At 38.6% G+C, this 18,538-nt stretch overlaps 1 protein-coding gene across 5 annotated transcripts in view; it reads left to right on the top strand.

The window, feature by feature from the left end:
- The window catches only part of RIC1 (RIC1 homolog, RAB6A GEF complex partner 1), a 160,717-nt gene that overhangs the window by 30,473 nt on the left and 111,706 nt on the right, over window positions 1-18,538 (top strand). For all 5 annotated transcript variants that reach the window (XM_047700367.1, XM_047700366.1, XM_047700368.1 and 2 more), the window contains one exon: window positions 4,979-5,086. In XM_047700367.1, coding sequence (XP_047556323.1) covers window positions 4,979-5,086 — 108 coding nt within the window. Of the gene's footprint in view, window positions 1-4,978; window positions 5,087-18,538 lie in introns of those variants that run through there.

Genomic DNA, 18,538 nt, shown 5'->3' with positions numbered 1-18,538 from the left:
CTTTCCCTCCCTCCCTCCCTCCCATCCTTCCTTTTTTCCTTCTTTCCTTCTTCTCTCCCTTCCTTCCTTCTTTCCTTTCTTCCCTCCCTCCCTCTTTCCTTCCCTCCCCCCCTTTTTTTCCTGTTGATTTTTAGTTCCATTCCATTGTGATCAGAAAAGATAGTTGATTTGATTTCAGTCTTAAATTTAAGACTTGTGAGCTAACACGTGATCTGTCCTGGTGAATGTTACATACACACTTAAGAAGAATGTGTGTTCTGCTGTTTGCAGAAAGTTCTGCATATATGTGTTAGCTTCATTTGATCTGTAGTGTTGTTCTAGTCTTCAGTTTCTTCGTAGATTTTGTCTCCATGTTCTATCCATTACTGGAAGTGGGTATTGAAATGCCCTACTATTGTACTGCTGTTTACTATATTCAGTTCTGCACATACTTGCTTTGTTTATTTAGATGCTCTGATGTTACACATAATATACTAGTGTGTCTATTATTTATAATTGTTAGGTCTTCCTGGTGAATTTACCTTTTTATCATATAACGTCTTTTACTTTTTTTGACACTTTTTTGACTTAAAGTCAGTTTGGGTTGATCTAACCTTCTGTCTTCTCCTTTGGTTACTGTTTGCATGGAGTATCTTTTTCATCTTGTCGCTTTCAGCCTATGTAGGTTCTTAAACCTAATGTGGTTTCTGGTAAGCAAGTTTAGTGTCAATGAACTCTCTCAGCTTTTGTTTGTTTAGGAAAGACTGTCTTGCCTTCATTTTTGAGGGACACGTCACCGGATATACTCGTCTTAGTTGGCAGCTTTTTTCTTTCAGCTCTTCATCCCACACCCTTCTGGCTTGTAAGGTTTCTGCTGAGAAACCCACTTCCTGTATTAAGAGGTTCCTTTGTACATGACAAGTTGCCTTTTCCTTGTGCTTTCAAAATACTCACTGCTTTTACTTTTGGCAGTTTGATTCTAATTTTTCTCAGTGTGTATTTCTTTGAATTTCTCTTTTTTAGGTTTTTCTGGGCTTCTTGGATATGTATGTCCATTTCCTCCCCCAGATTTGGGAATTTTTCAGACATTATTTTTTTGAATAAGGTTTCAGGGCATTACTTTTTCTCTTTTCCTGCTGTGCATACATTGGTCTGCTTTTTGGTGTCCCATAGGTTCCTTAAGCTTTCTGTATTCTTTTTCATTTTTTTCTTACTGGTCTTGTGATTCATTGATTTCCAGTGACCTTTCTTAGAGTTCCCTGATCCTTTTGTCTGCTTGATCTAGTCTTCTGTTGAAATTCTCTATTAAATTTCTTATTAAAGTTATATTCTTCAGCTTTATGATTTGTTTGTTATTATTGTATATTTCCTTTCTTTTTGTTGAAATTCTCACTTTGGTCATCCATTGTTCTTTCAACTGCAGCATTTTTATGATGGTTATTTTGAATTTTCTTTCTGGTAAATCTTATAGCTGTATTTCATTTGGGTCTGTTTCTGGAGATTAATCTTCTTTCCTTTGTTTGGAACACATTGACCTATTCATCTTCCTTGACTGACTTTTGGTGTCTGTGCATTAGACAGAACAGTTACAGCCCACTCTTCATGGACTAGCCTAATATTTTAGAAGACACCTCCCTGCCCCGCTGTCAGTCTGGCCAGAGATTCTGGTGACCACTCAACCCTTCATGCTAGTCCAACACACTTCTTCTTCTTCTTTTTTTTTTTTTTTTTTTCTGTGTCTCCCAAGTGTCTAAGGTATGCTGAATCCCCTCAATGCACTGTAACAAATGAACTAAAGCCATTCCTGAGGTGTCCTTCAGAAAACGTGGATTGTTGTATGCTCCATCCAGCTCTTTCTCTCCCTGTGGAGAAGGTGGCAGCTGTTCCCCCCCACCACCCCCATCCACTAGCTCTGTGCTGAGTCAGGGGAGGGGCTATGGGAACTGCTACCCAAATTCTATTTCTGCTCTCACAATCTCCCTGGTGGCTAGATTAGCCAGGTCTTATCAATGCCTCATGAAAGGCAGGAGACCCTCTTCCCTCCCTTTGGGCAACCCCCAGAAAATTGGGGCATTGGACTTGCGGGCTTTTCTCCTTCCCAAGAAAAAGCTGGAGGTGGAAGGTTTTATCCTGTGTTGCGGGTGGGGCTTCTGGCAGAAGGGTTTCCCATATCTCCCTAGCAGCTTTGGTGAGTCTGATTTTGTGTTCATCCAGCCTTCAGATACCTTTCAGATATTAGATTCTGGATTTCTCACCAAAGGGAATTTTTCTGTGAATTGTTCCTGAATTGATGTATTTGTTGGGGGGGTGCGGAGAAGAGACCAGAGCTTCCTACTCTCCCATCTTGCTGATGTCACTCCTGCCAAGATACTGATTTTTAATCGATATTTGAAGTACAAACAACTGATTTCTAGCAATTTTAATGTATTTGGGTTATTGCTAGCTTCTTAGAAACTTTTGAATTTTGCTTTTAGAGATTAAAGAAAGGTTTTAAGGGAATGACCTATGTAACACTTTACAAATGCTAATGTAAAAGAGGGTAGCATAAAAACTGTATTCTAGTTGGTAAATTTGTCTATTATAGGAATATACTTAGCAGTTCCAAACTAGTCTGTGCAAATAGTAGAGTTGAACAAAGAGCTAAATTAATTGTAAGAAATGATAACAAAGAAAAGTTACACTTAAGGGACAAAGGCTAGAATAAGCCACATTGTGCTTGATTATCCTCCAGTGTTTCTGTATGTAAATATGTACATATGTATATGTGGGAAGAAATGTAGAGATATAATGTGGTCATATATGGTTTAGTATAAGTTTGTATGTTTCCTACTGTATTTGCTGAGAGGACCTAGAAGCAGTGACACCCCACTAGCAATATTCATCTTGTTTCCAGATCTTGTTTTTCATTATTTTTTAAAATAGTTTATTTATTTGACAGGGAGTGCATAAGCAGGGGGAGCGGCAGATAGTGGGAGAAGCAGGCTCCTGGCTAAGCAGGGACCCCAGTGAGAGACTCGATCCTAGGACTCTGGGGTCATGACTTGAGACAAAGGAAACCGCTTAACCAGCTGAGCCACCCAGGTGCCTGCAGATCTTTTTAAAATACAATTCTCTAAGAAAAATGAGACAGAGATCTCTGGAAAAATGGCTGCTTCTGGGACAGTGGCAGGGAAAGTACAAGATGACCCTCTGGAACTTCTTATACTACCAGAAAGTGGATGTCCAGTTGTTTCAGCACCATTTGATGAAAACACCACGTGTTCTCCATTGTATTACCTTTGCTCTTTTGTTGGAGATCACTTGACTGTTTTTATGTGGGTCTATTTCTGGTGCTCTCTGTTCTGTTGATCTGTTTTCTGTTCTTTGGCCAATACCACATTGTCTTCATTACTGTGTCTTTATAGTAAGTCTTGAAGTAGCATCAAGTCCTTCAACTTAGTTCTTCTTCAATATTGAGTTGGCCATTCTGGGTCTTTTGCCTCTCCATATAAACTTTAGAGTCATCCTGTTGCTATCTCTTAAATAATTTGCTGTGATTTTGATTTGGATTGTGTTGAGTCTGTAGTGCTAGCTCTAAGAACTAACATCTTGACAATATTGGATCTACCCATCCATGAACTTGGAATATCCCTCTCTTTATGTAGTTCATTTTAAATTGTTCATCAGAGTTTTGTAGTTTTCCTTATATAGATTTTTTACATATTTAATTAGATTTATGCCTAAATATATTTGGGTTGCTAATACAAATGCTGTTGTGTTTTTAATTTAAAATTCTGCTTGTTCATTGCTGTTAAATAAACAGTTTTTTTTCTTTAAAGATTTTATTTATTTATTTGACAGAGAGATCACAATTAGGCAGAGAGAGGGATGGGGGAAGCAGGCCCCCAGCTGAGCAGAGAGCCTGATGCAGGCCTTGATCCCAGGACCCTAAGATCATGACCTGAGCTGAAGGCAGAGGCTCAACCCACTGAGCCACCAAGGTGCTCCAACAATTGATTTTTGTATGACCATCACATCCTGTAACCTTACTAATAATTGTTATCACCATGTTATTTTGTTGGTGGTTCCTTTGGATTTCTATGTAGGCAGTTGTGTTATATATAAACAAAGAAAGTTGTACTTCTTCCCAATCTGTTACCTTTTATTTTCTTTTCTTAGTACATTAGCAAGGACTTCCAGTGTGATTTTGAAAAGGAGTGGTGAGAGGGAGTGTATTTACCTTGTTCTTGAGTTTAGCAGAAAAGCTTCTAGTTTCCTAACAGTGAGTATAATGTTACTTATAGGTTCTTTGTAGGTAGTTCCCCTTATCCTTAGCTTATCGAGAGTTTTGATCATGAATGAGTACTGAATTTTGTTAAGTTCTTTTTCTTTGTGTATTGGTGTGATCATGTGGTTTTTCTTCTTCAGCCTGTTGATGTGTAATGGATTACATTAATTTTTGCATTTTGATCTAGCCTTGCATACCTGGAATAATTCCACTTGGTTGTAGTATTTAATTCTTTTTAACATTGTTGCGTCAGATTTGCTAATATTTTGTTGAGAATTTCTACAGCTATGTTTATGAGAGGATATTGGTCTGCTCTTTTATATTCTTGTAATGTTTTTGTCTGGTTTTAGTTTTTGACTGATGCTGACCTCAGAAAGAGTTAGGAAGTAGTCTCTCTGCTCCTGTTTTCTGGAATAGATTGTGGAGAATTTGTATAATTTCTTCCTAAATGTTTGGTAGAATTCACTAGAGAACCCATCTTGCCTGTTTGTTTTTGAAAGTTACTAGCTATCAATTTAATAACTTTAATAGATACAGACCTTTTCAGATCATCTTTCCTTTTGGTTCTTTTTAGTTGATTTGTTTGGGCTAATTAGGGCTTATGGCTTCTATTGTTCTCTTTTATGCACATTTAGAATTAATGAAAGATTTTCAGAGTACTCCATGATAAATTATTTTAAATTTGTTTTGATATATTTTTGTGGGATACTAATAAAATCTCTTTCCTTCCAGCCTAGTGTGTTAATTGTAACCTACAAGGAACCTGAAAAATCATCATCTCAGTTTGGATCCTACAAACAAGCTGAATGGAGGCCAGATAGTACCATGATAGCTGTGTCAGTAAGTAGAGTTTTAAATTTTAATAGTGTTTTCTTATGAAATCATAACATTGCATCTGAATTTGATTATTTTAGATGACTTCATTTCAGTCTTTCCCACCCATTAGTATTTATCTTTCGTGATAGGAATTGCTGTAACGATTCATCTATTGCTATTCTTAATTGTATCTTTTTGTGATTCTTCCGTTTTTTCCCTTCCCTAAAATAGTGCCCTGTATCCTTTTCTCTTTATTCTTTTCACTTTCCTGTTTTGTCCTTGAAGTCTAATCCAAAATCATAAATTTCACCTCTATTCTCATGGCGATGCTTCCAAATTTATTTTTTAAGGCAGGCCTTAAGGATGTCTCACAAAAATGATAGTAGTTATGTTTTTTGTCACATTAAATTTTCATATCCCTTTGGATCTATTTCTGCATTTCTTCTCTGTTGCATTAATGTGCTTAGATCTGGTCAATTTTACCTTTTCCATCTGTGTTTTGTCACTGTCATTTTTTGGACTGTTATCACCTAATTTGAATAGCAGTCATATATATTAATATTTATTGAGCACCTAGTATGTAAGTACTATTATAATCACTACATGTGGATCATTGCATTTAAATTTTAAATTGACACTTGAAGTCTATACTGTTGTCTTTCATCATATATGAAGTTATATTGAAAGCTGAGGAAGTAAGTTTTATTCAAAGTTACACAGCTGGTGTGTATTGGAAAGAAGAGATTAAATTAGGTAGATTCCATTTACTGTAAAGGCATAACTTCTAGTATGCTTTGCTTTATTGTGCATTGAAGTTATTACATATTTTATAAATTGAAAGTTTGGTAATTTTGGTAATTCTCACAATATTTCAAGACTTCATTATTTTTATATTTGTTAAAGTCATTTGTGATCCGTGATCTTTGATGTTACTATTGAAATTGTTTTAGGGTGCCACAAGCAGTGCCCACAAAGACACCTAGCTTAACCGATGAATGTTGTGACTGTGTGTGCTGTGACTATTCTACTGTTCCACTGATCCACTGTTTCCCTTTCTCCGTGGGTCTCCCAATCTCCTAAAAAACAACTATATGGAAATCAGGTCAGTTAATAACCCCACGGTGGCCTGTAAGTGTTCAACTGGAAGGAGAAGCTGCATGCCTCTCACTGTCAACCAAAGGCTAGACATGACTAGAGCTCGGTGAGGAAGGCGTGTTGAAAGCTGAGGCCTCTCTCTGATGCCGGTTAGCCAAGTTGTGAATGGAAGGAAAAGCTCACGAAGGAAATTAAAAGTGCTACCTCAGTGAACACGTGGACGATAGGAAAGTGAAACAGCTTTATTGCTGATACAGAGAACGTTTAGTGGATAAGAGGTCCAGCCAGCCACGCCATTCTCCTCAGCCAAAGCGGAAGGCCCTGACTCTCTTCAGTTCTGTGCAGCAGAGAGAGGGGAGGAAGCTGCAGCAGCGAGGCCTGACGCGAGCAGAGATCCGGGCTTGAGGTTCCAGGAAGGAGGCCGCGTCCGTGGCACGACAGCGCAAGGCGAAGCAGCACGCGCGGCGGGGGGAGCTGCCGCAAGTGACCGGGAGATCCGGGAGATCCGGGAGATCGAGATCGTTCCCGAAGGCGGCTGCACTGACCAGCAGATTTTCAGGGCGGATGCGAGAGCCTCCCACGGGAAGAAGGTGCCATCGAGGACTTCCCCGGCTAGACAGGAGGAGTCCGTGCTGCTTTCGCAGCTTCCACGGACAGGCTGATCGTCTGGTCGGGGCCAGTGCGAGGGGTGACTTTTAACGTGTAGCAGGTGCTGATTTATCATGTCTCCAGTCCTAGGGCCCTTAGGAATTACGGCAAGTCTCCTCTGCCTGTGCTCTGTGAACGGAGCAGCAGAACCTAGAGGACAGGACATCTGTTCACAGCATGGCGTGCTGCATGTTTTAAGCCCATTGTTGAGACCCGCCTAAGGAAAAAAAGAAAAAAGATTCCTTTCACATTATCGTCACTTACTGACTGTGCACCCGATCGCCCCAGAGTTCTGATGGAGTCGGACAGTGAGATTTACGTTGTTTTCATGTCTGCTAACGGCATCCGTTCTGCAGCCCATGGATCAAGGAGTCATTTCAACTGGAAATGAGTCTTTTGAATGTTTTTTAATTAACTATATTTATTTTTTATTGGAGTATAACAGAGTGTTATACTAGTTTCAGGTGCGCAGGGGTGCAGTATAATGATTCAGCAGTGGTTACTCGGCGCCCATCGGGATAAGTGTGCTCTCGATCCCCTGGATCGCTCTGCCATCCCCCTCCCCTTCTGGCAACCACCTGTGCCTGCCCCTCTGGCAACCACCAGTTGGTTCTCTGAACCTTAAGAGTCTTTGTCTCTGTTTTTCTTTGTTTTATTTCTTACTCAAGTCTTCTTCCTTAAGGAGTACATTTCGCAGGACTCTACCTGCTGTTTGTAGTGATTCCTTGGAGGGATCTGGGCAAGGTCAATTGAAAACCTTCTGGGAAAGATTCACCGTCCTAGACGCCCTGGAGAGCATTCATGATTCATGGGGAGCGATCAACATGTCAGCGTTATTAGGAATTTGGAAGAAGTAGATTCCAGTCTTCATGGATGACTTTGAGGGGTTCAGGGTTTCAGAGGAAGAGGTCACTGCAGGAGTGGTGGAGATAGCAAGAGAGCCAGAATCAGAAGTGGAGCCTGAGGATGGGATGGACCCTCTGTAGACTCCGGATACAGCTTGAATGGATGAAGAGTTGCTGCTGACGAATGAGCAGAGAAAGTGGTTTGTGGAGGTGGGATCTACTCCCGGTGAAGGTGCTGCGAAGACTGTTGAAATGACAACAAAGGGTTTAGAATGTCGCATCAGCTTAGTGGATAGAGCAGCAGGTGGGTTTGGGAGGTTTGTTTGACCCCACAATTGTGAAAGTTTTGTGGGTAAAAGCTATCAGACAGCATTGCAGGCTGCCCAGAAAGTTTCATGAAGGGAAGAGTCAGTCGATGCACCAAACTTCATTGTTGTTTTAAGAAGTGGCCACAGCCACCCTGACCTTCAGCAACCACCACCCTGATCAGTCAGCAGCCATGACCGGCACAAAGATTTTGAGTTGCAGAAAGCTCAGGTGATAGCATTTTGTTAGCAATCAGGTATTTTTAAATTAAGGTATTACATTGTATTTTTAAACATAATGCTCTTGCATACTGAAAAATCAACAGTATAATATAAATATAACTTGTATATGCACTGGAATACCTAATTTGTTTATGTGAAATTCACTTTACTGACTCTTTCTGGAATTGAAGCCACAACATCTCAGAGGTATGCCTGTCTTCTTAACTTCTACATTAACTTACCTCTCTGCTTTCTGTCCTTTTTAAAACCTATGCTATGTAGTGCTGACCAGGTTAATCATCGGAAAATGGTCCACATTATCAAAATATTGAGTAGTTCCTCAGTTCTGCAGACTTACAGCTACCTACCAATCTACTCTCCTGCCTGTTTTTGTAAGGATAATGAATTAAAAATAGTGCAGCATATTTAAATTATTAAGAAAACGTCAAAGAGAAATATTTTTGACATCTGAAAATTATGAATTTTATTTTTTAACGTGTTTTTTAATTTGGAATGTAATTAATATACAGTGTTAATTATTTTCAGGTATAAAAAATTATTCAGTAGTTCTGTACATTTCTCAGTGCTCATCGAGATAAGTGTACTCTTGGGGCGCCTGGTGGCTCAGTGGGTTAATAAGCCTCTGCCTTCGGCTCAGGTCATGATCCCAGGGCCCTGGGATTGAGTCCCACATTAGGCTGTCTGCTCATCAGGGAGCCTGCTTCCCCCTCTATCTGCCTACCTCTCTGCCTACTTGTGAGCTCTGTCTGTCAAATAAATAAAATCTTTAGGGAAAAAAAAAAACAAGTGTACTTTTAATTCCCTTTATATATTTCACCCATCCTCCCCACACAACTTTTCTGCAGCAGCCACCAGTTTGTTCTCTCTTGTATTTTAGAGTCTGGTTCTTTTTTTTTTCTTGTTTCTTAAATTCTACAAATGAGTGGAAACATATGGTATGTGTCTTTTTCTAACTTATTTCACTTAGCGTTCTACTGTCCAGTTCCATCCATGTTGTTGTTGATGGCAAGATTTCAGTCATTTTTATGACTGAATAATATTCCATTGCATATATACGTACCTCACTTCTCTTTCCTTTCATCTGGGGATGGATCCTTGGGTTGTTTCGTAATTTGTCTGTTATAAATAATGCTTCAGTAAACATAGGGGTGCATATATTTTTTCAAGTAAGTGATATTTACCCAAAGAATATTCAGGTATTTACCAAATATTTTCATATTCTTTGGGTAAATACCCAGTAGTGGAATTACTGGAACAGATGGGATTTCTGTTTTTAATTTTTTTTTTTTTAAAGATTTTATTTATTTATTTGACAGACAGAGAACACAAATAGGCAGAGAGGCAGGCAGAGAGAGAGAGGAGGAAGCAGGCTCCCTGCAGAGCAGAGAGCCCAATGTGGGGCTCGATCCCAGGACCCTGGGATCATGACCTGAGCCGAAGGCAGAGGCCTTAACCCACTGAGCCACCCAGGCGCCCCTGTTTTTAATTTTTTAAGGAGCCTCCATACTACTTTCCTCAGTAGCTGCAACAATTTGCATTCCCACCAAAAGTGCATGATGGTTCCTTTTTCTCTATGTCTTCACTAACAGTTATTTCTTGTGTTTTTGTTTGTTTTGTCTGTTTTTGTTTTTATTGGAGGCTCAGGTGGCACATGACTGTTCATAAAATGGCTCTTGTGTTTTTGGTTCTAGCCATTCTGACAGTAATAAGGTGATATCTCCTTGTGGTTTTTATTTGCATTTCCCTGATGATGAATGATGTTGACCATCTTGTCATGTGCCTGTTGGCCATCTGTATGTCTTCTTGGGAAATATGTCTGTGCGGGTCCTCTGCCCATTTTTAATTGGATTATTTGGGGGTTTTTTGGTTGTTGAGTTGTGTAAGTTTATATATTTTGGGTACTAATCCCTTATCAGATACATCATTTACAAATATCTTATCCCATTCAGTAGGTGGCTTTTGTGTTTTGCTGGTTTCCTTCCCTGTGCAAAAAGCTTTGTATTTTAGTTTTGTCTCTATAGTTTGTTTGCTTTTGTTTGCCTTGTCAGAGGGGACAATCTAGAGAAATGATTCTTCAGCCAAACTCAACGGAATTACTGTCTGTGTTATCCTCTAGGGATTTTATGATCAGTTCTCACATTTAGGTCTGTAATCCTTTCTGGGTTTAGTTTTGTGTATGGTGTAAGAAGGTGGTTCAGTTTCATCTTTTGTACGTCACTGTTCAGTTTTCCCAGCATTATTTGCTGAAGAGAGATTGTCTTTTCTCTATTGTATGTTCTTACCTTCTTTTTAAAAAGTGAATTGACCATGTAATTGTTGGTTTATTTCTGGGCTCTTTATTCTGTTATATTGATCTATGTGTCTTTGTGCCAAAACCATGCTATTTTGATTACGACAGCTTCATTGTATATGTTGTGGTCTGGGATTGTAATTACCTACAGCTTTGTTCCTCTTTTTCAAGGTTGCTTTGGCCATTTGGGTTCTTTTGCAGTTTCATACAAATTGTGCCTTTTTTTTTTTTTTCTAGCTCTGTGAAAAATAGTTGTTAATACTTTGATAAGTATTGCATTAAATCTGTAGATTGCTTTAGGTAGCATGGACACTTTAACAACATTGGTTCTTCCAGTGCATGAGCATGGAATATCTTTCCATTTGTTTGTGTCACCTTCAATTTCTTTCATTAGTGTTTTATAGTTTTCAGAGTATTAAGTCTTTTACCTCAGTTAATTTTATTCTTAGGTATTTTATTCTTTTTAGTGTAATTGTAAATGGGATTATTTTCTACATTTCTTTTTCTGCTACTTCATTATTAATGTATAGAAATGAACAAAATTTCTGTATATTAATTTAGTATCATAACTTTACTGAATTCGTTTATCAGTTGTAGTAGTATTTTGGTAGGTGGAGTCTTGAGGATTTTCTATATGTAGTATCATGTTATCTGTGAATAGTGAAAGTTTTACCTTACTAATTTGATTTTTTTCTTTTCTTTTTGGTCTAATTGGTGTGCCTAGATCTTTGACTACTATGTTGAATAAAAATGGTGAGAATGGACATTTTTGTCTTATTATGTTGAGGTATTTTTACTCTAAAATTTCTTTGTTGAGAGTTTTTATCCTGGATGGAAGTGGTGCTTTGTCAGATGCTTTCTCTGCATCTATTGAAATGATCATATGACTTTTATCCTTTGTCTTGTTAATGTGATGTATCATGTTGATTTTGAGCATACTGAACTACCTTTGCTTCCCTGGAATAAATCCCACTTGATTGTGGTGAGTGATTTCTTTTTTGTTTGTTTTTTTTTTTTTAAATGTACTGTTGTATTCTGTTTGCCAATACTTTGTTGTGGATTTTTCACCTGTGTTCATCAGAGATAGTGGTTTGTAATTTTCTTTCTTTGTAATATCTTTGTCTGGTTTTTGTATCAGGGTAATGCTGGCTTCATGGAGTAAATTTGGGTAATGCTGGCCTCATAGAATACTTGGGAAGCTTTTGTTTCTCTTCTGTTTTTTGGGGAATAGTTTGAAAAGAATAGGTATTAACTCTGGTAGAGTTTACCAGAGAAGCTTTATGGACTTTTGTTTGCTGGGAGTTTTTTAATTACTGGTTCAGTTTCTTTGCTGGTAATTGATCTGTTCAAATTTTGTATTTTGTCCTGCTTTCATTTTGAAGATTAATATGTTTCTAGGTATCTATCCATTTCTTCTAGGTCATTCACTTTGTGGGCCTGTAATTTTTTATAATATTCTCCTGAAATCCTTTGTATTTCTGTGGTGTCTGTTATTAATTCTCCTCCTTCATCTGATATTAGTTACTTGAGTTCTCTCTCTCTTGTTTTGATGAGTCTGGCTAAAGGTTTACCAATTTTGTTTATCTTTTCAGCGAACCAGCTCCTGGTTTCATTGACCTATTCTATTGTACAGGTGTGTGTGCATGTGGAGGTCTGTGTATGTATTTTTGCTCTAGTCTTAATTATTTATTTTCTTCTACTGGCTTTAGGTTTTCTTTGTTCTTTTCCTCTCTCCTCTACCTTTAAGGTTAGTTTAAGGATTTTCTCGTTTTTTGAGGTAGGGTTGTGTTGCTGTAATCTTCCCTCTTAGAATTTTGCTGCATCCCAAAGATTTTGGGCTCTTTATCTTCAGTTTTCCTTGTTTCCATGTAGGTTTTCATTTCATGTTTGATTTCTTCATTGACCCATTCAATGTTTGGTAGCATGTTATTTATTCTCCTTGTTTTTTGTTCTTGCCAGATTTTTACTTGTGATTGATTTCTAGTTCCATTCCCTTATGGTCAGAAAAGATGCATGATATGATTTCAGTCTTTTGAAAATTTATTGAGATTTGTTTTGTGCCCTAATGTGTAATCTGTTTTGGGGAGGTATACCACATGTGCATGAAAATAATGTGTAATCTGTTGGTTTTGGATAGAACATCCTGAGTATTTTTTTTAGGTCCATATGGTCCCGTGTGTTATTCAGAGCCATTGTTTCCTTGTTCAGTTGTCTGGTTGACCTGTCTGTTGATGCAAGTCGGGTGTTAAAGTCTTCTGCTGTTACTATATTACTGTTGATTTCTTTCTTTATGTCTGCTGCTAGTTGCTTTATGTATTTTGGCGCTCGCACATTGAGTGCATAAATAGTTAAAATTGTTGCATGCTCCTGTTGGATTGTTCCTGTATCATTTTGTAGTGTCCTTTGTTTCTTGTTACAGTCTTAATTCTAAATTCTATTTTTTTTTTTTTTTTTGGATATAAGTATTGGTTCCCCAGCTTTCTTTTCATTTCTCTTTGCGTGTAAATGTTTTCCATCCCTTCCCTTTGAATATGCATGTGTCTTTAGGTCTGAAATAAGTGTTAGGCAGCATAAAGATGGCCCTTACTTTTTTATCCATTCAGTCAACCAATATCTTTTGTCTAGAACATTAATCCATTTACATTTAAGGTAGTTATCATTAGATATGTACTTAATGGCATTTGTTACTTGTTTAATGGTTGTTTTTGTAATTGTCTGTTTTTCCCTTGCTCTCGTATCTTGTGGTTGGATGTCCTTTAGCAATATGCTTTTATTCCACTCACTTTTTTAAAAAAAGATTTTATTTATTTATTTGACAGAGAGAGAACACGAGTAGTCAGAGTAGTGGACAGAGGGAGAGGGAGAAGCAGGCTCCCCACTGAGCAGAGAGCCCAATGTGGGGTTGGATCCCAGGACCCTGGGCTCATGACCTGAGCCGAAGGCAGTCACTTAGCCAACTGAGTCACTTAGGCACCCCTTCATTCACTTTTTGTGTGTCTGTTACAGGTTTTTGATTTGTGGTTACCATTAGGTTCATATATAGCGTCTTACGCGGATGACAGCTAAGTTTGAACCCATTCTAAAAGCACTGAATTTTTACTTCTGTGCATGTTTTATATGATTACATACTTCATATCATTTTATTTTGTATATTCCATGACTGAATTTTATGGGTATAATTGATATTACTGATTTTGTGCTTTAATTGCTGCACAGGGTTTTTTTTTTTTAAGTGATTAATCTATGTTTGTATTTACCTGTGGAATTTCATAATTTTCTTACTGCTGATTATTGCCTTTTCACTCAAAAAATTCTCTTTAATATTTCTTGTGAAGCTGACTTAATGGTGATGAACTCCTGTAACTTTTGTTTGTTTGGGAAACTCTGTCCCGTTCTGAATGATAACCTTTCTGGGTAGATATTTGCAGTTCCACGTTTTATTCTTTTCAGGACTTATATCATGCCACTCTCTTCTAGTCAGCAGTTTCTGCTGAAAAACCAGAGAGATTTTCAGCTATTATTTATTTAGATAAATTTTCTGCCCCTTTTTCTATCTCTACTCTTTCTGGGATCCTTATAAATTGCATGCTAATATGCTTGATGATGTTGCTGGTTTCCCTCTACAGATTTTCATTTTTTATTGTTCCTTTTACTTTTTACTGCTCAGCTGTGTTGCTTTCCATTTTTCTGGACTCCGGGTCACTTATGGTTCTTCTACCTCCTCTAATCTACTGTTCCTTCCCTCTAAGGTATTTTTTTTTCCAGTAAGCCCTCTAGGGTATTTTTAATTTCCGTTATTGATTATTCATCTCTGATCGGCTCTTTTTTGTATTTCCTATCCCTTTGTTGAAGGTCTCGCAGAGATTCTCCATTTTTTTTTTCTTAAGTACAGTGAGTATGACCATCACTTGGAATTCTTTTTTTTTTTTTTTAAGATTTTATTTATTTATTTGACAGAGATCACAAGTAGGCAGAGAGGCAGGCAAAGAGAGAGGAAGGGAAGCAGGCTCCCTGCTGAGCAGAGAGCTTGATGTGGGGCTTGATCCCAGGACCTAGGGATCATGACCTGAGCGGAAGGCAGAGGCTTAACCCACTGAGCCACCCAGGCATTCTTTTTCTTTTCTTTTTTTTTTTTTTTAAGATTTTGTTTATTTATTTGACAGAGATCCACTTTGAATTCTTTATCAGGCATATTGCTTATTTCCATTTCATGTAGCTCTTTTGCTTTGGGTTTGTCCTGTTCTTTCACTTGGGACATAGTCTTTTGTCTCCTCATATTGTCTCTCTGTGTTTGTTTCTCTGTATTAGAGAAGTCATCTGTGTCTCCCCATCTTCAAAGTAGTGGCCATAGGAAGAAGAGAGCTTGTGGTGCCCTGTACCACAGTGTTCCCTATTTACCAGAGCCAGCAGGTATTTCACAGGAGTTTTCTGTGTGGGTACACGGGGCAGGGTTTTGTCCTTGTGCTGTTAAAGGGCCATTCTTGGGCTGCCATGGGCTTGTAGTTGGGTGGTGTCTGCTCTCAGACCAGATGCTGTTCTCTGCCCATCTGCTGCGTCTGCAGTCTTACCAGACTAAGGGGTACTCTCCCTGTGTGTCCCTGAGGGGCTTTCCTTTGTGGGCAGGACCTGTAGTCAAACCAGATGTCTGCCCTAGTCCATCTTCTGGGGCTGTCATCCCACTGGTGTGTATGGTTTTATATTCCATTCTCTCCAGAGGAGGCCTCAGTTTAGAGTGGTGCTGGTTCCTGCTGGATTGTTTGGAGGGTACGTCCTGGCAGGCACTGTGGTGGGTTGGATGGGGCTGGGTGTGGTATTAGCAAGGGAAGTGATGAGTGTTCATGCTTGATTATTGTTAGTGTCAGATTCTCTAAGCTGGGGTGGGGGATAGAGAAATGGTGCCCACCAGCTCTTTTGTTCTTTGACAAGTCTTCTGAAGATCCCTGTCACTTCAGTGTGTGTTCTGAGATTAGTAAATACTTATGCTTCGTGTATACCCCAGGCTTTTTTCCAACTGCTGCTTCTGTGCTGTGTATCTCTTCCAGCTTGTTTGTTATGCTGGGTCTTTAAGGGTGGGGACTCAGTTCCTGTTGCCCTCCACCTTTTCCAGAGCTAACTCTGCTGGTTTTTAAAGTACCTGGAGTTAAGCCTGCTGGTTTCCACACCAAATGTTTTGGGGACTCTTCTTCCTTGAGCAGTTCTTCTCTGCTTGAAGTTCATGGTTTGGGGTCTGCTTCTCTCCCTTCTCCATGCTTGTGGTATCCCTCCCATTTGTGCTTAGTCTCCCCGGGAGTTTGGTTCCCAATGGAGTTTCTGCTCCTCCTGCTCTTTTTGATGTGTCCTCTGTCTGATTAACTGTGGAAAGTCTGTTTTGCCAGTATGCAGGTAGCCTTGTCTTGTCTTGCCTTCTCTTCCCTTCTCTCTTCTTTTCTTTTCTTTTTTTTTTTTTTAAAGATTTTATTTATTTATTTGACAGAGAGAGATCACAAGTAGACGGAGAGGAAGGCAGAGAGAGAGAGAGGGAAGCAGGCTTCCTGCCGAGCAGAGAGCCCGATGTGGGACTCGATCCCAGGACCCTGAGATCATGACCTGAGCCGAAGGCAGCGGCTTAACCCACTGAGCCACCCAGGCGCCCCTCTTCTTTTCTTTTTTGAGAGAGAGTATGAGCTTGGGTGGGTGGTGAGGGAAAGGGAAGGAGGGAGAGGGAGAGAGAGAATCCTAAGCAGCCTCCATACCCAATGCAGAGCTGACAGGAGGCTTGATCCCACAACCCACAGATTATGACCTGAGCGAAAATCGAGATTCAGGCCTTTAATTGAGCCACCCAGGTGCCCTCAGGTTATTTTCTGAGTTAGTTTTACTGATGTGGCTGTTATCTAGGTGTATCTCCCATTATATGAATTTTAAATTTCCTTGTCCTTAAGTAATGTTGGAGTACGAAAATGCTAATTTATTCAGAGCACTTCTCTGGCCGTTTTCAGGCTGCAGTAGCTGAGTCAGGTAGTCCTACAGCAGCCATCCATGGTGCTCTATCTCTTCTCTTTTGTGCTCAGTGCGTGTTAGAGTGACACGTTTATGGATGAGTTGTTTCAAGTGCCACACACACTGCCATACTGTGACATCCTGTGTAATGTTTATTATTAGTGCAGACCTATAATGTCAAAAGAACAAAAGAAGAGGAAAAATAGGTCTTGAATGTCATGCTTCTAAAATACATTGGAGTATAGATTAATTTATTATTGGATTGGATACAATAAAGAATACAAAAGAATACAATAAAAGTTGGCATTATCCAACTTAGTATTTATTGCAGTATTCCCAGCTCACTGAAATTAATAGAAAAATTAGAATATTTGAAGAATATCTTCATAAAAATCAAAAATGAAAATGAAGGTGCAACCAAAGTAAGTTTAGCCGGTTTTTGATGCATTGAGTTACAGTACTGCTCATTTTATTTGAATAGTCAGTGTAGAGTGTGAAATGACTGAGAATTACTCCCTGTGAATAACACGTATGGGAGAGCTTCAGGTGAAAAGATTTTAAAGAAGTTGAGAAAACGATAATCAGTACAACCTGAAGTAGAGTCCACTAAGATGTGTTTTAAGTGATAGTGACAAAAATACACACGGATCAGAAAAAGGTTTAGTTGGGCAGCTTACACAGCTAGTGCACATGGAGGTGTTGAATGCCCATGGCCATTTTAAGTTGCTAAAAATTGAAGCTGGAGATCCTGACCTGCCCAGTTCCATGAATGTTTGATGACTTAGCAATCAGAGGTAAAGATTTATTGTGATTTTTTTTTTTTTTTTTAAACATTGAGGCTGATTTTGAAATTTTTTTAACTTGAAGAACCACTCATCAGACACTCACTTACTCACCAGAAACTGACTAGTCTGGCAGATAACTTTTGCTGCAAACTTGGTAATGCTTCCACCTGAATTCAGTCAGAACTACAAATCAGTGCTTATATGTGAGATTCACATCTGAGATTTATATTTATACATCAAGTCATTTTGGTGACAATTACTATTGTTTGAATCACAGGTAACGTCAGGCTGCTTTTTTATTTCCCCTGCTGTCAAAAATTAAAAAATAAGGTATGTATTTCCAACAAAAATTAGCAGTAGATATATTTTCTGAGCTTATACCCAGTTCCAATAGCATATTTCAGAACTTGATGCAATTGCAAAGAAGATGTCCATATTTCATAATCCATTTAATTGTGCAAATGAAGAGTGTTTTCACTCAGCCTTTAGTTGGAAGTGATTAATCTACCACGTAATGTCATGTTAAAAAGCAAACATCAGGAGAAGAATCTAGTAGACCTGCATACTTACCTACCAGTTGATGACTATATTAAGTTAAAATCATTTGCTCAGGGATTCGTATCAGTATTTGGCACTACTTATGTGAAAAAAATTTCAAATGGAATATGTAAGATCTCATTGTAAGCCAGTAATTAATAGAAGAAACTTTATAGTCAATTTTGATGAGGGGGAGCACTAACTTTAAACCCCAGTTAAGCAAGAATTTTATCCACATAAAAAGAATTTCATTCTTTTTAGTGGATTTGTATTACAAAGGAAATTTGTGCTCTGTTTTCATTACCATTATATTTAGATTTTTTTAAAGGTAAAATTTATGAGAACTTGCTTTCTCTCTGTATTATTTTTTTTTTTCTATATATATGATGCTTTGATATCTTGAGGCCTTGTGGACCTTGGAGGGATAGCCCTTCCCAAGGCCAGGCAATTTCTAGAGATAGTAAAAGTCTCACCTTTTAGTGCACCTTTCATATGCACACCAAACAATACATAACCTCTACCCCCAGACATCATCCTTACAGAGCTCTTACACTATGGGCCACTGTTCCCTCTGCCCTCATTACCCGTGGGCCAGGAACAGGTAACTAGAGACAGTCCCTATGTCCTAGTAAAGAGAAAATTAGTCTTGTTAGCTTTCTTTTTAGAGCAGAAATAATTTCACATTAATTTATCAACCTTTTGCACTGTACTAAGTATTAAGAAAACAAAGAAGGTAGAAGAAATTATTT

This window comes from Lutra lutra, chromosome 13 (genome assembly GCF_902655055.1).
Source record: "Lutra lutra chromosome 13, mLutLut1.2, whole genome shotgun sequence".
In the NCBI taxonomy this organism is placed as follows: Eukaryota; Metazoa; Chordata; class Mammalia; order Carnivora; family Mustelidae; genus Lutra; species Lutra lutra.
Note: the sequence above shows the minus strand (reverse complement) of the source record. Positions and strands in the feature narration are given on the sequence as shown.